Source organism: Chiroxiphia lanceolata, chromosome 14 (genome assembly GCF_009829145.1).
Source record: "Chiroxiphia lanceolata isolate bChiLan1 chromosome 14, bChiLan1.pri, whole genome shotgun sequence".
NCBI classification, from domain to species: domain Eukaryota; kingdom Metazoa; phylum Chordata; class Aves; order Passeriformes; family Pipridae; genus Chiroxiphia; species Chiroxiphia lanceolata.
This window is the reverse complement of record NC_045650.1, coordinates 20,692,693-20,716,608: the sequence shown is the minus strand read 5'-3', so window position 1 is coordinate 20,716,608 and position 23,916 is coordinate 20,692,693. Positions and strand designations below refer to the sequence as shown.

Genomic DNA, 23,916 nt, shown 5'->3' with positions numbered 1-23,916 from the left:
GCCCCTGCAGAGCCCCTCGGGGAGCCCCCCACCGGCACACGGGGCGCTTCCGGGGCGCGAAGGCGGACTGTGCGGCATGGGGGACCGGGGAGCAGCGGTGACCTGGTGGGCCGGGAGTCGGCGGCGGGGAGCGGGCAGGACGCAGAGCGGCAGTGCGCCTCTGACCGCCTCTCCCCACGCAGCAGTTCTGCTTCTACGGGGACTCAGACTGCCCCGACTGGGTGCTGGCTGAGATCAGCTCCCCGGCCGAAATCCTTTAAGTGCCCGCCCCCACCCCCATCCCCCTGCCCGCCCCAGGCCCGCTGCCCAGCCTCCTTCTCCTGCGCAGTCCTCGCTGCTGCCGAAGTTCAGCGCCATTTCAGTACTTGTTCTACTTGTGGTTCTGAAAAAAAGTTAGAATCAGGATAGCCAAAGCAACATAGAAAGTCTATTCCATCTTCAACTACATTACAGGGCAAAGGAAATAAGTGATCCTACCCATCAGCGGAACAGGGAAAGAAGGAAGATTAAGTCTGTGAGCTATATAAGAGAAAAATCACACTGTAACAACTTAGAAGATTGCTCCAAGACCACAGTCACAGGAAAAGGGAAGAGAGCCAGGGCCACAAACTGTAAGGCCAAAAAGATGATGGACACATCTGTGCATCAATCAGGTTCAGAGGTCACTGCATGCCCCAAGCCTAACGAGTTCTCTGGTTTATGTGTGTTATACACCTATTAATTACTCGAATAGAAAATTTACAATTGAACTTTCACAAAGCTTACAGAGTGATATCCCTGCACTGACCATTGCAGCGGAGCTTCCGCTACAGATTCTGACACGTCAGGTGACTGAATGTTTGCTTGTTTGCTAGGCTCTCCTTACAGTCCATCCAGGTCATGAAATATAGAGGGGATTTCTTGAGAGGCAGCTTTTAGACCTCATTCCCTTACCTTCATGGTCAATGCCATCAGCGTCACTCTCCCTGTCTTCTTGCTCTTCATCGAGAGCTCCCCGTGTTAGAATTAGCTCAGAGGGACCCATTGCAGAAGCATCAGGTCCTTGAAGGGAACAGAAACGGCTGTAGACAAACCAGCTTGCTAAAGGTAAGGGAGCGTGTGCACTGACAACTTCATTGCTGTGTTTCTGTGCAGACAGAACACCTGCTCTAAGGGGACAGAAAGCTGCTTGTGGATCCCAGACACAGGACAGACTCCATCAGCACCTACTCGCCTCATCTAAGGAACAGCGCAGCCAACAGCAGAGCTTTCTCCTATTCTGAGCTGACTGTTTCGCCTTTTCTAAAGTATTTCATTATTTCTAGTAGGTCCACTGCTTTAGCTACTCAGCGGGGTTTCTTCCAAACCTGTGACTGACACAGGAAGAGCTAAGTGTGACCAATCCCACAGCAACTAAAGCCCCGCTCCTCTAACACGGAGCTGCTTTCACACTTCTGCTGTGAGGACAAAGAAGCACTGTACTACTTCACAAGGCAAACTCTTCAGAAAACTTCTGCAGTAAACTTGATCCTCCTGGGGAGGTACCTGCCAGTGTGCTGCCCTGCACACACACGCTGCCCATGTCCTTCCACAAGTGTTCCAGCTGCTCTCTCTTTTGTTTATTTTGAGCTTTCTCCCGTAGATAAAGATTTACATGTGGATTCTGAGAACATTTAAAACATCGGGAGAAGAGAAACCTCACCCAAACCCAGCAGCCTGTCCCCCAGTCAGAGAGCAGAAGTCACTGTGCAGGTCTTACATTTCAACTAAGGTTACACAGAACTTCTGACTAAGCGTGGAAAGCAACCTCCGGTCAGGTGGGATTCTAGGACCTGTTCAGCAGCGCCGGGAAGCCAAACTCTGTGGAGCTGTGCCTGCAGAGAACTGTCCTTTGGACAGCCAGAACTCAAGGTGAGCAGAGCTACTGATTTTGGCACTGCAATTCAGTCTTTCTTACTAAGTCAAACTAGTACTCTTCACTGGTGCAGGAAGGTACAGGGATAGTCTCAACAAATCCCTTTGGAAATTTATTTTTAAGAACTCTCTATCCATCTGAATGGAAGACACAATCTTATTTCCCAATCATTTTCACACAATTAGCTCAAATATTAGCACTAAAACAGTGAGCAACATCTGTTTTGCAAAATCTTTATCTTTGTAAAGATATGCTCCAGCACATCTAGGAAAAAAAAGGCAAACGGTGGACTCCTTCAGGACAGGAGTTTTCCCACAGTGAGTACGACTAGTAAATGAAATGTTAGACCCTCTCAACATAAAGGCAATTGTGTGCATAAAAGTGACCCAAGATACACTGTTCAGGTGTAAACCAGCTAAAACCACTTACCAGTGTTTTTCTCAGGCGCTCGTATTGTGGACGATACTCTCTGAAAAGGTGAATAAAGGGAGTGCGTTCAGTCTGAAAAACACATGATCTGTATTGCATAAGGATCATCCTGGAGGCTTCTTTTTACTCAAAAAAAAAAGTTTTCTCTAGGCTTTCATGTTTGAGAGACATTTCAGAAAGACTAACAGTACTTTTCTCCCCAGATTTGGATTCTGAAACCAACGGATGCAAAATCAATGAACATACTTCATTAAAACAGCAACAATTCAAAACCTGGTATGGAATTACAAGAAAAAAATTACTTCACAGACTTGCTGGCACAGATAGCTTTTACTTTTTCACGGAACAGCACAAAAATTCATCTCTGAATAGTTCCTTTTTACTGCTGCTTTTTATGCTGATACTGGACACCCTAGGCTACCTTGGCTATGGCAACTGTACACTCCTTCAAATCAAAGGAGCAGACTCATGAATCAGGACCTTCAGGAAGTGGTCACTGGGTCGCGGACCAGAAGTCATCCCCTTCCCTCTCCTATTCATCTACAGCTTTAGAAAGCTGGGTAAAAAACTCACCCGGTCCTGTGCCAAACACTGCAGAAACACCAACCACCTGGAAAAGAAAACACACCAGAACTAGAGAGTAACTGAGCCAGATTTTTAATACAGAAAAAAAAAAACCAAATGAAAACCAAACAAACGAACAATCCCCCACATCGACAACAAAAAAATCAACACCACCGAAAAACCCAACAACAAGGAACTACTAATCTAAACCTAACAACACCCATTGAATCAGCACAGTGGCCTAAGAGTGGGCAGTAACACTTCTGCTTCTGTCCATCCCGCTTTCAAACTCTTCCTCCGCTTGCTGTTCGTGTTTGTTACTTCTGCTTTTTGGTTGCCGGTGATTTTCTGTTTGGTGAGTTGTTGGGGTATTTTGGGGGGTGTTTCTTTGGGGAAGGAGGTTTGTTTGGTATTTTTTAACACTGTAGGGCAATTCAAAAGAAAGGTCAAGTCTTTCTGCTGTTGACTTGTTTACTGTTAATAACCCAAGTTCTCATTCTGCATCTAGGGTTATAAGCGGTTAGCAAGTATCAGCGTACTAGAATTAAAGTGCAAAAGAGACAACAAGAACCGACCTTTTGGCTCTGAAACAGTCTAATACTTTTTATTTAGCCAAAGCACATTTAAAAGGTCCCCAGAACAGCAAGAGAGGGAGAATTTAATTAGTTGCTATGATAATACATTCAAAATGCACATCTACTTTCTAATGTCAACTTGTCTCTCATTACACTTCTGGCCATTTGTTCTGCTTGCGTTAAATCAATTCTCTAAAAATACCTCGAACTAAGACTATTACCAGCCAGAATCCTACATCCTCTAATGAAAATTCTCCCTCTTTTTCATAGGCAAGACAGTCTCAACTACTGACTTCCAAATGGAAGACCTTTCCCAACACAGCCTTGCATTTGATCATTAATACAGTAAATATGCAGACAGCTCTCCAAAGGATTTTAAGCATTAAGGCTAGGCACTGTGCCAATATATATAAATATTTATACTTTCCCTGCACTTCAGTACAAGCTGCCTTTTACTCCGTAATCCTCTTCATATGACCTGCTCTCCATCCAGCGCTCCAACAGTCCTGACAGGCAGATAAATATGACCTGATCAGCAAATAAGGAACAGGAAGTATGTTAGTTCTGTATATGGGACCACTACAATCCCTTTTGAAATTCTGTATATTGTTCCACATAGGACACTTACAATATTTTTGGTTTGGCTCTGTTATCATTATCTACATGAATGGAATCGTTTCGTTCCTGGAATATCCACACAGCCAAGAAGGCTTGCTTTTTCTTTAGTAAAAGCTGATGACAAACACAATCAGCTAAAACCTTTAGCACGGACTACGGGATCATTAACAGCCTCCAGTGTATAGTGTTGTCAGAGAAACAATTAATTTGTCCTCTCAAAACCTGGTTGAGTGGAAGAACAATCTTCTTCTTGCACAAGCAAATATAAAGGGGTTTTTTTTGTTCATTTATTTGTTTTTGAGATTCTTTCCCTTCTTCCTACGTAGTACATTGCCCAACTGTACTTGACACTTTCAGAACAAGGAAAATTACCTCAGGTGGGAAATGCTGCAGCAAAGAACACTGCCTCCTACCAGCCAATCTTAGCTTTCATCTTGTGATTAATCACAGTTCAATATTAAATTATTCAGGCTGCCATTCAGTGTGACAAGCTGCAGTGTAACAAGCTGCACACAGGTCATCAACAGATTACAGTTGCAAAGGGCAGTGCAAAGCTCCTTTACAGAAGGACAGAACGGTGGGGGTTGGACAATACCTCTGGAGATCATCTAGTCCAATCTCTGCTGCTCAAAAAGCGGGATTAGGTAGAACGGGTTGCTCACGACTTTGCCTGAGCAAAAGCGTTTTAAGCATCTCCGGGGATGGAGACTCCACAATTTCTCTGGACCAGTCCAGACGAGGACTTCTGAAGTTATTGTTTTCAGTGGGAAGGTAGGGACAGAAAGAAGCGATCCCAAAACTTCAAACCCATCCCCACAGCGGTCCAGAGCAGCTCGAGCCCAGGCTGCTGCCTTCCCAGGGCCGGGCTCTTCTCTCTGCGGGGCACCCAGCAGCCGGCCACTGCCCTGCCCGGCGGCCCCGAGCGCTTCAGGCCCGGCCCGGCCAACGCCTCGCTCTGCGCGGGCGCCGCTTCCCAGCCCGCCCCCGAGCGCCGGGCCCTGCCTCGCGGTCGCCGCCTGGCGGACACGGCCGGGAACGGCACTGCAGCCGCGCGCCCCCCCCCAGTCACCCCCAAGGACCTGAAGGACTCCCGGAGCGCAGATTGGCAAAAATAAACGTCCTGCAAGACCGACGTCGCCTTTCAGAAGTATTTCCTTCATTTTTAAGAACGATAAAGTGCCAAATCAACAATAAACGTTATTTCATCCCTTTGCTAATAATAACCCCGCAGCTTGCCTTCCTTTCTGCGCTGACAGCAGACAGCTTGGATGCCCTGACGGAAACATTAGACAACACTCCAACGTTTCTTAAAACCTCCTTAATCTTTCCTGTGGTAAAACCCACCCTTGTCATTTGATCGAGAAATACCGAGGCAAATCAAAGAAACCCCACCAACTGACACAGGTCACAAGTTACGAGAGAGACTCCAAGCCACGGGAGGAAAGCTAACAAACAGGTGAAGTTTCAAGGTTTATTGGATTCAGTTATTGTTACACAGCCAGGAGAGTTTTGTCTCAGTGACAAATATATGAAAGTGCCAATTAAAAGAGAGTGAAGAACAAAGAATTAGGCAATGGGACAAAATAAGTAAAAAACTCAAGTACTGCAAAACACTGAAGATCTTTACTGGGTCACAAATAAGTAGATATCACTGATCTTTTGGGTTTTTTACTGTTTCTGGGAAGAGAGGGAAGTTAGGAATAAGGTCAGTGAAGGCTGAAAAGCACAATAGAAATTTTTAAGTAGTGGTTTTAAGGGTGGGACAAGCTTTGGGGCTTTTTTGTTTTGTTTGGTTTTTTTTTTCCTTAAATTATAATATATTAGACGATTTTTAATGCTACACTTTAATATTAGATTGCGGAAGATCCAGGGTTTTGCAGCTCATTTTATGGCAGGATCGTGCTAAGCTTGGGCAAATATGACTGAAGCTGATGTCAGTTATAGGGAATATTTCAAAGTTAGTTCTTAGGAAGCTATGAATGTGTATTAGCTTTGTGACTACTGTTCTAAGTAATGTTACAGCTGGATTAAGGAACTGAAAAAAGCATCTGGATGAACAGAAATTATTTACGGATGTTTCAAAATCTGAACAATTCAGATTGCTAAACAAAATGAACAGAAGTCAAATTATTTGTTTTGTCTTGGAATAACTATGGTACAAGGAAAGATTAGGGTAGTTGTTAGATTTTGTGGTTTATCTGTATTTGAAGACATTACCTATGAAAAAAAAAATCATGCTTCCTTTATTTAACCAATCTCAGGTTCTGAGCTCTGTGAGGTCTGGGATAGACATTCTTCTCTGAATCCAGCTATGCCAGTGGATTACATTTTTTCTCAAAACTGTTTTCATTCCCATGCAGTAGGTTACCTCCTTTGCTAGCAGTGTACAGCCTATGTGGGCATTCCTGAGAGAGCTGGATTAAGGAGTGCTCACCAGTCTGATGAGAGAAGCAACTTCTAGCAAGCACTGGTAGATATAATCTCCTAATGACAAAGCAGGACTCTTGAGAAGACAGCTATCCTCTGCTTTAAGTTGGAGAGGGAATTATATTTATTGCTGCTTTCAATTTAACTTTAGAAGGCAAAACTGAGAAGTTTGGCTATGTTAAAACCTGTTGTACTATCTCCTTTTCCTTTCTGTTTTCTAAAGCTCATTAGAAGGGATCTTTCTTTCTGCATATTTATGTCCACAAAGTTTCTGTAAAGGTATAACAGAATTGTGGCTAATTGCTTCCTGTAAAATTAAGACAGCTGAGTCTTACCATTTGGGATATGGCTGCTTCTTGGTAGCATAAGCAAATAACAGGAAGAAAGTATGACATGAAACAAACATTTATTAAAAAGGACTGTACAGACAAATTAAACAGGTACTCCCACAAGGCACAGGAGTAAAGTATTTAAAACACAGAAGCCAATGAAAACACCAGATATTGCTAAAACACATAAATTCTAAAATGTAAACCTATGCTGGAGGAATCTGAAAACTGCAAAATAAATGAATAAAGCACTTTACTTAAAGTGCTAGTGAAGTCTTACTTTTTTTAATAGCATGCTGTTTAGATAATACATCCATGTCTATTCTTTCAAATTTAGTTTCTGTAACTTGAAGCCACTGTCAGGTTAGGTCAGGTCCTGTTTAGAAAGTGAAAGTGGAATTCAGGAAGTGCAAGTATTAAAATTTGCCTTAATATTTTCTCTATAGTTAGTGGGGTCCTTGGCACCAAAGTTTAAAAAACTGATGTATCCCAGCTTGGATATGAAAATTTCTATAACAAAGTATTTAGACACATACAGTGTTCACATCCTATTACCACGAGCTCAAAGTGGTGGCAGGGTGAAAAGCCTTGGGGTTTTTTTGGGTTTTATTTTGTTGTTTTGTTTGGGGGGGTTTTGTGGTGTCTGGTTGCAGAACAACAGGACTATCATTTGAGGCAAGTGAGGAATCAGGAGGAGATCCTGGAAAACCATCTGTACCAAGAGGATCCAGTTATTTTGTTGTCACTTTAATACCCATTTAAAAAAGGAATGACAAAGACAGGGTTAAACCAGATTTTAGTAAATATAAAAGTCTTGCAAGCTTTGTGGAAGGTCTCATTGTGACTATTAAGAGAATTGAACCCAAGTTAGAATAAATTTAAGCCAAGCAAAGAAGTATCCACAAAGACCTTAGCTACAAAAGAAGAGCAAAAAAATCCATGGAGCAAAAATGCAGTAGACTTGTGGTGAGAACTGTACTTCAGACAGCTTCCTCCTCTGTCTAAAAAAGAAGAAATCAATATTTCATAATTATTCCTCTAGTCTCTGGAGAAATTTGCCTGGGAGAAAAGAGCCCAGGACTGTCACAAGAAGAGCTCTTCACTTAAACTTATGTCATTATTCTGTGAGAGAAAAGAATACTCTTGCCTTATGAAAGACATTACCTCCCTCCCTGCTCCCACCCCCATGATCCCTTAATACATAATACATATTCTGTCTCCTTGAAATAGTTAGGGTCATCTCACATTTGAAGGGACCCATAAGGATCATCAAGTCCAATCCCCCACTCCTTGCAGGACTACCTGGCATTAAACTCTATGACTAAGAGTGTCATCCACATGCTCCTTGAACTCTGACAGGCTTAGTGCCTCGACCACTTCCCTGGGTCACTGTACCAGGGACCAACCACTCTCCCAAAGAAGAGCCTTTTCCTAATGTCCAATCTGAACTTCCCCTAATGCAGCTTCACTCTATTTCCTCATGTCCTGTGGCTGGTCATCAGAAGGTGGAGATCAGCACCTCCTCCTCTGCTTCCTCCTTGAGGAACCTGTAGGCTGTGATGAAGACACCCCCCCAGCCTTCTCTGCTCAAAACTGAACCAGCCAAGTGACTTGAGCCGCTCCTCAGAGGTCTTGTCCTTGAGACCTTTTGCAATCTTGGTCACCCTCCTCCTCCGGAACACTATAACAGTCTGATGTTCTTCTTGCACTGAGGCATCCAAAACTGCACACAGCACTCAAAGCCTCACCAGTGCAGTGTAGAGTGAGACAATCAGCTCTCTCGACCAGCTGGTGATGCTGGCCTGATGCACCCCAGGACACAGCTGGCCCTTCTGGCTGCCAGGGCACTGCTGACTCATCTTCAGTTATGCTTGTTTTCAGCAATGCATGCTATTCATATGGCAGAACTTTGTAAAGGATGTGCAAACAAATCTGTAAATACTAGTACATGATTGATGCAAACACAGTACTCTTTTTTTAAAAAAAAACCCTAACCTTCTTAAACACAAGAGCACAAGAGACTAGTTTAAAAAAGTAAAAATACAAAACTGTTGTACTAAATCAGTTAAGTGGTGCATCCTTAAGCATACTTCAGTTTAGAGATCCCCCAAGAAAGAAAGAACCTGGTAAATTAACAGAGTGAGAGCAACCATGACTAACCCTATCTATTTCAGAACTCTAAGTCGAAATTACTACAAATCAATCCTTCTATTCGCACTACTTCATTGCAGACCAGTTGCCTGCTCCATTGTCACTACTTCTTAAATTTATGTACAACTACCATCAAAGTATGCTGCTCTCATGCATGTACTTTGGGGGAGTCCACGTACTTTTATCTTAGTGTACGTTTTCCCTTCAACTTGCTAGGAACTGCTCTGAACAGGGCACACAGCATGTGACCACTGACACTCAACAGCAGAATCCACTACCTGTGCTACAAGACATGCATAATACATAACTGCCATTTGGAGCATGGAGTCAGACTATCTTCCATTATTGCTATCTCAGAGAGACCAAATCCCAGTAATTCAGCTAGCAGAATCTCCTCTTCACATAATTTCAGGGGCACATGGTCCACATTCTGTCTCTGCTGTTGACAGATGTTCATATGGCTATGAAACATTAAAATGAGAGAATACCTCATGAAATTGGCATAAGTTACAGGACTATATTCAATAAATCACTCGTGTACTTTGTGGCAGACTTGGGAAATTAATGATGGCATATGTGATTTGGCCAGCAAAAATGCATTATGTGGATTTATTACAGTTGCCAGTGCCCTGTTCTTCCTGTTTAACAAGCCAAATTTTCAATATAACCACTCTAGCATAATAGTAGAGAAGAACTTGAGTTAAAGAGAGAAGAATGTGAACAAGCAGTTCCTGCTTCCTGAAGTTAGTGAAAAGAATATTTAATACTCAAGATTAATTTAGACAATGAAGGCAGTGACAAAACTGGGATTGGAAATGAGTAAATTTCAAGCTCTGTTTCTGTAAGTGGGTCACTGTCATCCTCCCCATTGGAGGAACTGTTGTTACACTGGGTGAAACAAAGTGAAGACATGGATCCAGGGAGGGGTCTACTCTGGATGCCTTAGTCAGGGTTCTTTTGGCATACATAGAGCAGGAAAAACACTGGCCTGAAGTAAAGCTTACTTGCAAATGACTATTAAAAGACACAAAAATAGAAAGTTTTGGTTAAGGGAGGACGACGACACCAAAGCCCAGTGGTTCTAGTGAAATACGTAATTTTTAGTTGACGCTGTTCCTCGTGCATGTTACTGAACTTTCCTATGCTCCTGTGGAGGATAAGTCTGCCAGGGGAGATTTTGGCTGTAGAAGCCAGGAAGACAGCAGAATGGCTGATGCTGCAGTCTGTGCACACAGACATCTGGGATATTTCATGCATGTTCCCTAGAGAACCACAATGTGCAGGTTGGCCATAGAGCCTAGGAGGACCTCTAATATAGTTCACTTGAGCCTTGTTCTTAAGTCAGTCGGTCTTTTGACTGCTGAAAATAATAACCTATTAAGATGCCGAAGCACAACAAATCACATAATTTTTAGAAATTCATACATAGCCATCAACTTTCCAAGTTTCAAGTCAAGTTTCAGGGAATGGTACAATCAAACTCCAGTAAATCAAAATTCATGTGTGTCATTAATGCACTGATTTTCTGTATAACCTATCTTGTTTCCCCTAAACATTTCCGGTATAAAAGAGTTCTACTGGCTACACAAACCTATGCAGTCTTACCAGCCTGGAAAACAAATTTTGTTTGTTTTTCAGTGAAACAGAGTGCTATTTCAGCACTTCAAATAGTCTCCTGTTATCAGGAGAAAACAGAAAAAGAAATTTTAGTAACATCTGGTTTTTAAAGAGAGAACATAAAAGCATTTGTGGTCATCACATTTGGCCAACAGAAATAGCCTGACTTGCACAAAGAATTTCAGTTTGTTTAGGAGTCCAAAAGATGGAACAACTGAAATGTTAAACTGTAGCACCAGTAATACTTACTTTCCTAAAACCAAACTCTAAGGACCAGAAGGAACTTAAGACAAAACAGGAACATTGTGCTTATATTGCATTAAATAGAAGACAATAAGACGGTCACACTTGAATCTGCACTTCAGTAAAGTCTGGGCACATTTGCAGTTCTACTGGAAGATTACTGGAACAGGTCACACAGCTTGGCAATCTTCTCCATTTCATTCGTCCTGTTTCCTCTTGGGCTTTTTGGGATTCCGGGATCGACTCTTTGCTTTGCAGAGTGGACATATGGGCGCATTCCGATGAATTTGTTGGTGGCACGATAAACATGCCTGAAATGCAACATTGCAGGCTCTTGTTACAAACATTTAAGCGGTGTTGTTACATGAGTTATTGAGTACCATATTCTAAGTTACAGTACAGGCAAAAATAAGTCTTCTTGCCTTCAAAGGCAAACCACTGCTACATTCTATACAATCTAGGTATCTGGATTGTACAGTAATTTCAGGCCAAGTGAAAAACTGGAGTATTTAATTGAATTAAAACTACAGTTCCGCAGACATGTGGTTCATACATCTATCAGTAAATTCTCTTTTGTGTTAAATGTTCCAATGAGGTGTTTACATGCATAATAGCTCATTGACTCAGAGAAGTTACAGTGAAGGTTAATTGTGAGGTCATAGAATTTCAGGCAGGAGCAAGTGATAAGATGAATTCCACCTATTTAACGCAAGGTACAGAACTCTGCCTTTTTGCTCCATACTAAGCCCTTTAATTTCCATTTGACTGAAGCGTACTACTTGCAGAAAAGCTTTTCAATTGCCTAACTATAGATAGTAAGTATACAACTATGGAATGTATCTACATCAGTTTGCTACTTAGTCAGTGACTCTTTGAAACCTTGGCAGGATGAGTACCTCTATGCAATTACTTAGCTCTTCTTACTACAGAAGGAGCAGAGTAAAACTGTCACTTAAGTGCCTGTGGTTAGTTTAAGTTAATCTCAGTGTTAGTCTTGAAGATCCCAAGTGCAGAAACAATCATCTTTTCTGATAATATATACCATCAGTAATTTCCCTCATAAAATATGTGCATTGCTTCTAATATGACTCTGTATGGCACTAACTAACAGCTACTTGTTTTCCTCTTGCCAAGCTTTTTTTTCCTTTCTTACATGACTTTCTCCCACATGAAACACAAGAGGAGTGGGAATTGCCTAACAACTCTGCTGATGGAGACTCCTAAGTCATAAAAGATTCTTGTCCTTAACCCTGGATGTCTGATGCTACTACTTTAAGTCTAATGGTTGTTCTTGATTTGAACCACTGCAGGGGAAATCAGAATCAGGACAAATAATTTTTCCTTTTTGCAAATACCAATCAACTTCATAAACATAATGTGTTCCAATGGCAAAACAGAAAACCCAGCACATTTGTCTCCTGACCTTCATTGGAGGTGGCTGTTGTCTGAAAGTTGCTGTCTGTCTGGTATCTTGTTTTCTAGCCACTTGCAGCTGTTGGGCAGCTGCTGCAGCTGCAGCCAGAGACTCTGGGATGGGAGGCTCCTGTGGCTCTGTCTGCCATTCTGCCTTCTGCTTTTCAAAGTAGCTAGACGGAAGAATAACAAAGAAAAAATGTAACTGCCTTCTGGGGTATTTCATTAGTCTGTAAAGGATATTTTGCGTTAAAATACAATGGATCACATTTCCCTATGATGTTCCTCTGGAGTCAAATTGCCTACACTTAAGACTAGTTCATAAATAGAGTCGGTAGTATTTTTCTCTGCATTTGTACACTTCAGCCAGATTCCAGATTGTCAGCTTCTAAGGTATCTTGATGTACAACTGGATATAAATCTAATCCAATCAAAAGTAGACAACAGCTTCAGATGCAAATCTGTCGAAGAGTTTTTCTGTTTTATTCTGTTAAAATGAATAACTTTTGTAGGCAGGAAATAAATAGATTCTTTGTAGTGTCAAGGTGTTTGGAACGTAAAACAACATTTCTAAAGAAATACAAAGGAAATCTTGAAAACTGTGTGCCTGTGAAAATTATTTTAATTATGCTGGGCATTAAGAGAAATATAAGCTTCTTAAAACATCCCTTGCATTTAAAACTGATCTGTTAAACAAAAGACATTGTTCTTTGAATAGTAGCTAATTCTGTCACTCTCCCCCACCTAGTTTATACTTTTCCACAGCTTGGATAAACTTATTTGTTGACAGTCTTAGGGTTAGGGTTAAATGCCACTGCTCTGAGCAGGCAGCAAAAAGTAAAATTCTGACTAGCAGCAGCACAAACTAACTGAAGAATACTTGGGTTTTATCCTCCTCTTGTATTGCCTCCTACTATTGCTTGCTAAACAAGTAATTTTCAGGGGAAAAAAAAAAGTTGCTAGAAAATGCAACATGTAGTATAAAAATCTAGACAGCCAACCACCCCTGAATTTTTTCATGTCATATGTAGACTTTGCAGCTTGAAATAATCTAAATTTACCTTGCAACAAGTTCAGACTGAATGTTATCAAATACATGTCTTCGCACATTCCTTTTTTGTTAACTTTTTTGGTTTTCATGCTTACCTCTTGAGTTCTTTTTTCCACCTACCAACAAAAGTAAAATGAGAAAATGACCAGTAGAATTGAGAGAAAGTATAAAGCCAGATAATGTTTACTTTGGAGACTTACTCAAGGGACAGTTTCTCCTCCTCCTCACATAGGTCTGGCAGCCTCTGCAATCCCAGAGTCATTCGCAAAGCATCTACGTGCTCCTTTAGGGGCTTGTATTCCTCATGCAGGCGACGAGTAGATTCCAAAAGCTTGTTAAGATCATTCTCAGACTGCTTGATAGTATTCTCCATCTGAAACGGGAGGATGGGCATGCTTGTAAAGAACTGTCCCTCTCTGATTGAGCAAGAGACTGTATCAGAAAGAAGAGATTTTTTTTAACACAAGCTGGAAGAGATTGGAGACAATGCAATAGTAGAGCAAACAGTTAAGGTATTGGGAGGACGAAAATTGGGCAAGGAAGAAGCAACAGAAAGTGACATATGAGATACATTTTCATTTAAAAAAGGTGCACTCAACCTATATGACCTTCTGAACAAAGAAGCAGCAGGTAGACAGGCTACAGATAAAGTCAGCAAGTGAGGACTGATGGAAAACTCTCAGCAGACATTAAAAAAGAAATTAAGGTAGAACAAAACTAATTTTTTGTGTTTCTAAGATATCTGAACACCAAATGTCAGAAGTTAACAAACAAACAAGGAAAGGTTCCTGTTTCTCTTACTGCAGTAAATGGGAAAAGCAGCAGAGAAAAAGACAATCTGACTGGAAGAAGAAGGGAGGATGAAACAGAGGTTGAGGTTATGCAGCTGGATAGGGGAATGGACATTTCAAGAGATAAAGAAATGCAGTCTGCACATCCAGTATATAGCTTGTACTTGTTTACAGTGTGGGAGCTGTTTTGCTCTGGTGCAAAGCAGAGATATCTTCAGAGCTAGAAAGCACTAAGCAATCATGCAAGTGACCTAACATGACATAAAAAATGCACATTTAAAAAGATATTCCCTATTTAGCCCCTCTAATTGGTTCATCTTCCCTGTTTATAAATTGTTTTTCTCTTCTTTGTATTAATTCCCTTCAGGCTGGTGCTTCTTGTTTTTTGGTGGTTCCACTCAGTGATGAAGGTCAGTTCTTACTAAGAACTTAAAAAATACCATGCATTTTCTCAAAATCTTTCTTCCCAAAACCTCCAGTCAAAAGTCCCATCTAGCTGCTAAAGTTTCTCTGTTTCTGGGTGCTCAATGAGAAAAGCCTAACAGGAAGAACAGTTTTCTGTGGGACTGCTAGAGTGATGTTATTGTGGATACTGGTAAAGTCATAGCCAAAATAGGCTTAGTTATCTTTCCTCTTGGTGCAAGTGCTTACTATGCCAACATTACAAAATATCCTGCCCAATACAGGAAAAAAACAATTACCCTGCAGTAAATTTACTTTGCACTCTGTAGGATCCTAGGATGATGTTGTAAAGTCCAGATTATTGAACCAGTGATAGTTCACTGATGTGCACAATTCCACAGCCTGTGGAATGATTCATATGCCACTGTGTCTTAGTCAGACTGTCTGCAGCTGGACTGTTGCATACCACATTAATATCAGCGTGGATCAGTCGCAGCTCCTCCACATGGGCCATCTTCTCTTGCAGCAGCAGGTCCATTTCCTGTTTATATTCCTTCAGGTGCCTCTCCTCAGACTCCAGGGCTTCAAATTCTGCTTTCAGTCGTGCCTTTATCTTTTCCATCTGCAAAGTCTTATTCCTGAATCCCAGTGGTAATTAAAAATAGAGAGACAACAGTAACTCACTGAAACATATTTTTGTGAGGTGTCACTTTATATGTGATTAGATAGATGGAAGAAGGCAATAGCAGCAACAGACAAGGGTGAAACTAAATATGTCTGAGAAAGGTGAGGTACAATGAGAGTACTGAATTCTAACCCCAGCTCTTTTGCTGAGCTTTTCAATGCTATGAGAATTCTTGTACTGAATTATGAAATTAATAGAACCTTGTCAGATTTTAACAGTTACTGTAGATTCAGAGATTTTGTACCAATAGAATTCTACTGCATCAGTTGACCGTAGTTCCAAAATAGAGAAATGCAGAAAATCTAGGTTTAGCACAGGATTCTGAGAAATGTAAAATGAACTGTAGATAGAATTCAAGTATGTAGCTACAAATAGCTACAACATCGTATTATTTAATGTCATTGGAGTTGCCGTGTCATTTACTACACAATGACATATACGAGTCTGAATGTAAATATTGAACTTAAACCAGTAAAAAGAGATCTTCTCTACCCTCCACTTTACATGTGGCAGTATTCCACTAACCTAACATCTACTCCTCTTTTCATCAAATCTCGTGGTTCTCATTTATTTAAAACACTTATTTAGTAACGGTAGCTTTGATTACTGAAACTGGGAGTATTTGTCCTCAATTTATTTCCTGTTTCCTCTCCTGTATTTATTACATGTGTTCACCTAAAGACAATGGAAATAGATCTGTTTCCTCACTGCTACTAGTCACTGGTGCCATGCTCTGCCAGATTGCTACAACAAATGAGTTGCAGGGGCTTGTTTCAGTCCAGATGATTAGCTTTTGACATTAGGAAAGAAAAAGTGCACACAAATTACAACTCTGCCTGTTAGCATCAGGCAACATGCAGTAATTTTTAAAACAGGAATCATAAGTGTGATCTCTAGACTGCCTAATGAATTTTGCCCTCATATTTTCCCTTCTATTTAAGTTCTTATACTGCATTAATGACAGTAGTCACTAGGTGTGTCCCAATAGGGCATTAAACAGTGAAACTAGCATCTCCCATCGATATATTCATTCTCATTCTCTTTTAGCTCCTCCTAGCCAGAACACTGAGTCTTTAGGTATTTGTTTAATTTTATGACTGGGGTTATTTCTGTGGAAGTATTTAATGCATAACAATAAGCATGTGCATATATGTTTGGATTGTGGGCATGAATCACATTTACTGAAAACAGTATTCCCTTGACTACAAATTATATGTATTTATCTACAGATACAGATACAGATATAGGTCTTCCAAATCAGATCTCAGATTCAAAATCAGATTCCTGAATCCCTTCAAAAACCCAGCTAAGCTGCCTTTAATAAGAGACAGAGATCAATGTGCCTAGGAACGGACGACTTCTTTGATTTTGATTGTAAAGACTTTTTTTCCTCTGTATGTAGAATACATGGAAAGCAGAACAAAATAAAGTCTGCTAAATCTATCAAAGGTGAGTTGGTAAACATAAGAAATTCTCATGTTTATTCTGAAGAAAATTCTTCGCAGAATGCAAGCTCCTTTTAAAAGATTTGGGGATGAATAAATAGGTTAATTGGATTAGATTTTGTTAAAGGTGACTCAAAATAGACATCAATATTGCAAGTAGGCTTGACCTTCTGATATTGATTTTTTTTTTATTTAACATACATTCAAGCAACTTTCTTGATACTTCCTTGTACACTTAAGCTAGTAACATCACCTTTACACTACCTTACGCCACAAAGTAATAACAAAAATCTGTTAACTGCAGTTTACATATCACCTTTGAATATACCATCAGAAAACTGAGTGCACTGTGAATTTCCAAATACAGGATAGTACTCTGAAAAAAATAATTTAAATGAAGTGTAACAATAATTGGACCACAAACTGTAGCAGGCCATACCTAGATCAGTATTTTAAAACAGAGCCTGCCTAACAGTTGAGTAGAAAAGCATTCTTCTTAGACTGTAAAGTATTTGTTGTCTTTCCACAAATAGTTTGTGGATTCTAGACAAATATTTTTGCCTGATCTTTGTTCACCTTTGTGGTATTGCGTAAAGAAGGCTGAGGCCTACACTTTAATTCACTTTTTCCATGCGTAAAGTGTGCTTCTTAGAGATGCTGTTACCAGCCAGAAGTCTCTGTGACCACCTGCACATACTGCCAGTGGTAACGCCTTCATCCCCACCCCTCTCTCCTCGCTCCCTGATAGCCCCTCTCCAGTCGTAATGTCCTTCTCATCACCCCAAGGTTACCCACAGTCGGCATGCCTTCCACCCCCCAGCTACTTTCAAAATCACTGTCCTCTGTAGTGTGTTTTGGGTTTTGGATGCATGAATTCCTACTAAATATAGGCAACTCAGGCCTAATCCTCAAAATCTGTGCCGTTAGCCAAAGAGTGGCAATGCCCTACCTAAAGCTATGAAAAATGTCCCCGATGCGGGAACGTGTGGTACCATGCCTGGCTGTTTAGGAGCCCCCTCTTCCACAGCATCCTGTGACTCCCCCTGCGAACGACGTTATATACAAATTCCTGGTGTATCGCCTTGCACGAACCGCAGAGCGAGGCAACTCCGGCCCAGGGGCAGGAGGGAACGGCAGAAAAGCCTCGGTCCGCTGCGTCCCCATCCCCAGCGCCCCGGGGCGGCGGCCAAAAGCAGCAGGTAGGGAGATCTCCCGGCCGCCTCCACGCCCTCGGGCGAGCGGGAGCGCAAGGCAGGGCAGAGAGAAGCCGCCAAGGTTCAGCTGCTCCCTCTCGTCTCCCGCACGGATCCCTCGCACGGATGCCCGGGGGGGCAGAGCTGGCCCTGGCATCGCCCGCCGGGGGGGATGAGCGGCTGCCCCGCTCGGGGGGCTCCGCCGGTGGCCGCAGTGCTGCCCGGCCCGGCCCTGCCCAAAGGCACGTCCGCCCTCGGCTTTCCATGTCAGACTCCGCTTTCCGTGCCATGCCCTACCTCTCGCAGCCCGTCAAGGCTCCTGCCCGGGCGTCAGGGCAAAATAAGAGATTCAAGACAGAGCCTCAGGAATATTAAATAGTAAGTCAAAGAACTTAAAAACAAACAAATCACCACAACACCCGCGACCCCCCAGCTGCGTTAGGGCTGCTCCGTCCTTCCCATCACTCCGCCTCCTCATCACTCAGGGAAATTTCTCTGGAAATGCACGACCGTTACCGTCCTTCACTACGCATTCCAGCGTTAATTACCAGCAGCAGATGCTCCTTCCCTGCTTAGAAAAATGTATTTTGAGCTCTCATCGTAAACCCAGCGGTAGTTTTCTTTCCCTCAGTAGCACAATAGCTAGTTTCAGATTGATGCATGTCCTCCGCTCCCCCGAGGAAAAAGCTGCTTCATGTAACTGATGAGGCACAAAGCAAACATACCTGATCTCCTTAATGCTCTCGAGTTTGCACATTATTTCTTGCTCATCTGCCATGCTTTTCACTCCCGATTTAAATCTCTTGTGAAACGTAAAAAATGCCAAGGGAAAATTAAAAAAAAAAAATAAAAGAAGAAAAAACATACAATAGACACAATGTGGTCACCCCCTCCTCGCATATGGGCTCTGAGCCTGTGCAAGAGACTATAGTGGGAGATATGGGAATTAGAGTCCAGCTTCCTATTGCTGCCGAGGCAAAGAGCCTGCAGAGAGACTACAACACCCACAAGGCAGAGCAGAGCTTGCCTGCCCTTCTTCCTGCAACTACATTTTAAATCGATTTGTCAAACTTCATTATGTTAAAGGTTGTTAGGAGTGCAAAAAGAGGAGAAGGCTTCCTTCTGAGATCTGTGCAATGTTTAGCTTTTCATTAAAATAGGCACTAAAAGACTGTTGAATGGGTTCGTGATTTTGATTAAAAACTTGGACGCAAAGGTAAGCTGTAGTCATAATTACTGTCATACTGTTTTGTATTGGACACTCTCAGTGATGCAACTGTTTGGAGTTCAGAAAGTACAGATTTTGTTCTTTAGGTTTTTCTTTCTTTTTCTGCAACTGTACATAGTACTTGTAATTATTAAAAAAAAAAACCCCAAAACAAATAAAAACAAAATGGAAAAAAACCTAAACAAACCTAATGCAAATAAAACTCTTAGATTGAGGAAAGTGACTATTTGTCTTTCTACAGACATTCTAGCCAAGAATAACAGAGCACTTTATAGAGCTTGCTGAATAGACCTTCAGTCTTTCCTTAGCCATGTAATTATTCCTCTTTGCCTTCTGTAACGTACTAAGCACTGAGTTTTAAATTATGAAGGTAACAGTTGTATCTCTACGCTTTGAAAGGTCTCTTCCAGGATCTGTCCTAAGAGATCCAGGGTGTAAATTCACAATCATGACCTGTATGTCCAAGCATTTAATCTGGGGTTTCCCAGCTCTCATGGTCATGCTGGGCTGAAGCATCAGCACATTAGAATGAATGTTAAGATCAAGGTCTCGACAATCTGTAGGGAAACTGGATTCTGCAAACATAAACTTGTGTGCTACAAATGTATAAGCAGCAGTACCATAGTCTTAGCAAATATAACAGACCACTCATCAGTCAGTAGCATGAGGCTGATGAGAACAGGGTAATTTTTCTGAAATATATTACAGAAATGTTATATGGAAGGCACTGGAAGTATTTAACTTCTACTCAGCACTGGTCAAACTGGCTGGTGTCTCGTCTGAGGCTCTGAAAAGGAAGTGAAAAATTAAAATGGACAGAATGCAAAGGAGAGCAATGAAAATGATAAGATTTTTGGGGAACACAAAAGATGGCTGAATACAAGACAGTATGGACATATTTACATGGCAAGTGGTAGCTGTGCTTGAGTTAGGGCTTCCAGTCACAGAGCTGAATGTCCTGAGCCAATTGCTTCTACAGTTGCAGACTAAGGGCAAGTGGTCCCCCTCATGTATGAATACCTGTGCCCAGAAAGCCAGCAAACTAGAGTATGAAATAACAAGGAGTTCTTTTCTTCATTATTTAAGGACTTTGGCCTATGTTGTTGTGTTTTTCAGTTAAAGGAAGATGAAGGAAAATGGTGATAGGCATCAGCACTCTCTTCATCATGCCACAGTTTTTGTAAAGAAATCAGAACTTAAAAAGCCTGATCCTCATATAATTTGAGTCAATTGCAAACTCTTGCTGCCTTAAAAATTGAAGACTGTCAGATTGAGCCCTAAGTGAGCTGTGTGCTCAGAGGGGGCAGGCTTCTTCAATGCATGACTTAAATAGATGAACTAATTAGTTTGAGGGGGTAGAAGACAAGTTAGCTATAGTCAGTCAGTGAATCTTGATGCTAAGACAGTGAGGGAATGAGAGCTGGTAGGGTAAGGACATGAGAGGGAGAGACGGAAAATGCCCTCAAACAGGAGGGCAGCCTACTTTTGCACTGTTTGTCCTGTTTATCCTATTTTTTAATTTCTGGTTTTACAGGCTAAACTAAAATGTTGAGGACAGAAAATGAAAATGCAAATTCAATTTGTTACTTTACTCTGCTTTGAATGGCATAAAGAAAACCACTCCATGGTGTTATACCTTAGCTGGAAGTTGTTAGGAAATAAACCTACCCACAAGCATTAACAATTATTTTTCTATCCATGTTTAAAAAAAGGACAGAAAAATATTACATCTCCATATTTCAAAGTGGTCACAAAGTTTGATACTTGCAGTTCAAGCACATACAAATTGGTAGCATTCAACTTGTGCCTCATGGTATTAGATTTTTCAAAGAAAGCTTCAGACTTAAGCACAAAAATGAAAAAATATTGAAAAAAATATTTCACATGATCCTGAAAAATTCAACCTTGTTTCTATTTGATCTTTTCTAAACCAACAGGTAACAAGCGGATAAATTTCAAAACAAGTTGCAGTATTATGCAGAATGAAATTAATGCTAAAATACTACCCTACTTCATTGAGCACAGGATTGCATTTTTGTACATAAAAAAACTAGCTGCTTCCATTTAACAGTCTTACATCAGTCCACACACTTCATCATTGTGACAACGAATCTAGTGCAAAACAATTCCAACTGCAAGAATGATTTTTTTTTCCGCCTAGGTAGTCACCCTGGCTACAGCAATCAATTCTACAAGTCTGGATGGCAATGTAGGTCCCTTCTACTTGAACTATTAATATTCTAACCAAATTTTAAAAAATTGTGCTACATGTTTTATGAAACAAATAGCATTTAAAGAAGTATTAGAGGTTAAAGACCAATGGAGAAGATTCCCCAGTAAAACATACAACAAAACTGAACTTTGGCTAATATACTGCTGGGTTAGGTACAAGTCACCACCATGAGCAGAATGTGTAGCAGTGTTGTCAAACCTAAACATCAGAGAATGGATGAGTCAAAATGGTGCATCCCAAGTTGTGAAATTTGCTTTAAATTCATGAGTTTTTTAAAAGGAAATAAATTCTTTCTGTATATCATTGGGGTTTTGAGCTTTCAAAATGTACTCCTCACAGTTGCCAGATTTTTTTCCTGCAGGTGGGCTATCCCAATTGTATTGGTCCAGTTCATATTTTAAAGGAAAGCTGATACTGGTTTCAGGACGCTTTGGGAAGCTGAAGGTAGTCACCAGCAACACTGAAACTGATAGGAGGCAACTCCATGCTAGCCCTGAGATCTGCAGAGCATCTACTCTTCAAATGTCAGTGTTTCATGCAAATACTGAAGCACTCATTTAGATCCTACAGAACTAAAGGGCTAAGTACCTGCATATGTTGACCTTGGCTTATCCCAAAACTAGGCCTAAATATATCTGCATTTAGTCATATCCTTTATTTCATCCTCCATCCCCATTCCCATGACCTGCAAAACTGGAAAAAGACAGTGTTTTTATAGAACACCTGCCATCCTCTCTGTAAGCCGCCTCATCTTGTTTCAGCCAGGATGTTAGATGTCCGTAGGGGACAACGCCAAGGGAGATGTCTCCCTTTTCCCATTCTCTTCCGAAACCCGAGCCCACATCCCCCTCGCGGCTAGCTCCCACCACACAACCCCCAGCAATCAGCCGGTGGTGCCCGGCGGGAGCACGAGCTGTCGCCGTCCCTCTCTCCGTCCCCTTCCCTATACCTGCACCCTCCCGTTCCCTCTCCCGGCCCTGCACCCTCCCGTTCCCTCTCCCGGCCCTGCACTCTCCCGTTCCCTCTCCCGGCCCTGCACTCTCCCGTTCCCTCTCCCGGCCCTGCACCCTCCCGTTCCCTCTCCCGGCCCTGCACTCTCCCGTTCCCGCCTCCGCCCGGCCCCGCCCCGGGCTCTGTCCGTGCCAGCAGCGCCCCCTGGCGCCGTGAGGGAGAGGGAAGCCTGGCCTCGCGCGCTCCTGAAGGCGGCGCACGCGCAGCCTGCACGCGGAGCCGCGCGCCTGCGGCAGCGAGGGCGCGCGCGTTGCCGGGCGACGGCGGCCGGGCGGCGGTGCGGGCCCGGTGCGGCGCGGCCGGGGATGAGGCGGCGGCAGCGGCCCCCGCGCTCCCGCCGGCGCTGAGCCCCGCGCCCGCGCCCGCCCCTTCCCCCTTCCATCGCGTTCCGCCCTGGCTCTGCTCCTCCACGCCCCCTCCTCTTCCATCGCTCCGGCCGGCCCTTCCCCCTCCATGCGGCGGGAGCGGCCGGAGTGGGGCCCGTGCCGCGGCCGCACCGAGCCCCGCCGTCCCTCAGCTCTTCGCCGCCAGATCCCGCAGGGAGCAGCGGACGTTGTCTGCAGCGACAACAGCGGGTGAGGCCCCGGCCGGGGGCGGCGGGCGCTGAGGGCGGGCGAGGGCGGCTCGGAGCGGGGGAGCGGTGGAGCCTCCCAACCCCCCCGCGGGGTCCGCGCGGTGTGGGGGGCGGGGGAGAGCGGTGGGGCGCCCCCTGCCGCCTGCCGGGCGCGCTCCAGACCCGGCGGCAGCCGCGGCGCGGCCGTGGGGCCCTGCCCCGCTCGGCGGCCCTGCCCCGCTCGGCGGCCCTGCGCTCCGGGCAGCGCGGGGAGCGCCGCTGCCCGGCGGTGCCGCTGCCCCAGGGCGGGCGTCGTCCCGGAGGTGCCGCTGCCCGGGGGCCGTTGTCCCGGCGGGGCCGCGGCGCCGGCGGTACCACCGCCGCCCTGCGCGCACCGGGAGCGGCGGTGCCTGGCCTGGCCGTCCGTCGCTGCGGCTGCCTTCCACCCCGCATTGGCCGCCGGCTGGACGAGGGGACACGGGGCCTTCGCGGGGACCCGGCGGCGCCTTCCTTCGCACAGCCCTGCAGGAGCGGGCTCGAGGCCCGGGGGCTGCTGCGGCAGCGCAGGTGAAGCGGCCTGGACAGCTGGGGACACAGCCGGGAATTTGGCCTGGTTTCATTTAGCAATTTTAAGTAATTTTAAGCGCCGAGGAGGGATTGCGAAGGCTGCCTTACCACGCTGTTTTAAGAAGGTGTTCAGTGTCTTGTGAACAAAAGAAGAGTAGCAAGAAACTTGCATTAGCGAAAAAAGGTGGTGAAATAAGGAAATTACTTTTGTAGAGGGTACCTGATGCGTGCAACTTACATCCTTCCATTTTGCTTTATAGTGCAACTGTGAATAAGGAACTGCTCACTCATGCAATATACTTGAGGTTTGAGATGCTTTTTCTGATCAGTTAATTTAAAAATGTTATTTTTTCATAGCCATCTGCTGTTCCAATTGTCATTAAATAATTCCAAAATTATATTTCACAAGAGGCGTATATTTCCTTCACAAGTTAGTAAACAGTGAAATTGAATCAAAAGCTGTATTCGATCTTCTGATAGGTGGGAATCTAAATTCA

The 23,916-nt window shown here is 43.3% G+C and overlaps 2 protein-coding genes and 1 long non-coding RNA gene across 8 annotated transcripts in view; 1 reads left to right on the top strand and 2 right to left on the bottom strand.

The window, feature by feature from the left end:
• Window positions 1-405: 405 nt before the first annotated feature.
• On the bottom strand, window positions 406-3,423 carry LOC116793805. Of its 2 annotated transcripts, XR_004359590.1 has the most exons (4): window positions 2,897-3,423; window positions 2,324-2,395; window positions 1,525-1,868; window positions 406-1,041 (listed from the first exon to the last, which is right to left on the bottom strand). It is a non-coding gene; the product is annotated as an uncharacterized LOC116793805 (long non-coding RNA). The 2 variants fall into 2 exon arrangements; XR_004359591.1 differs by lacking the exon at window positions 1,525-1,868 and having other exon boundaries at window positions 2,897-3,422.
• Window positions 3,424-5,883: 2,460 nt separating this feature from the next.
• On the bottom strand, window positions 5,884-22,219 carry ZC4H2 (zinc finger C4H2-type containing). 5 transcript variants are annotated; one of them, XM_032701926.1, is made up of 5 exons: window positions 18,553-18,881; window positions 14,971-15,142; window positions 13,512-13,684; window positions 12,271-12,433; window positions 5,884-11,158 (listed from the first exon to the last, which is right to left on the bottom strand). In XM_032701926.1, exons 1-5 carry the CDS (start codon window positions 18,690-18,692, stop codon window positions 11,045-11,047), a joined length of 762 nt encoding a protein of 253 aa, XP_032557817.1. In that variant the 5' UTR covers window positions 18,693-18,881; the 3' UTR covers window positions 5,884-11,044. The 5 variants fall into 5 exon arrangements, with proteins under 5 accessions (XP_032557817.1, XP_032557820.1, XP_032557818.1 ...); XM_032701929.1 differs by lacking the exon at window positions 18,553-18,881 and adding an exon at window positions 22,012-22,219 and having other exon boundaries at window positions 10,430-11,158; XM_032701927.1 differs by lacking the exon at window positions 18,553-18,881 and adding an exon at window positions 18,344-18,546 and having other exon boundaries at window positions 10,430-11,158.
• A 426-nt stretch (window positions 22,220-22,645) lies between these two features.
• ZC3H12B (zinc finger CCCH-type containing 12B) overlaps window positions 22,646-23,916 on the top strand; it is a 28,967-nt gene continuing 27,696 nt past the window's right edge. The window contains 1 exon segment of the mRNA XM_032702240.1: window positions 22,646-22,874. The gene's annotated coding sequence lies outside the window, so the exon portion shown is untranslated.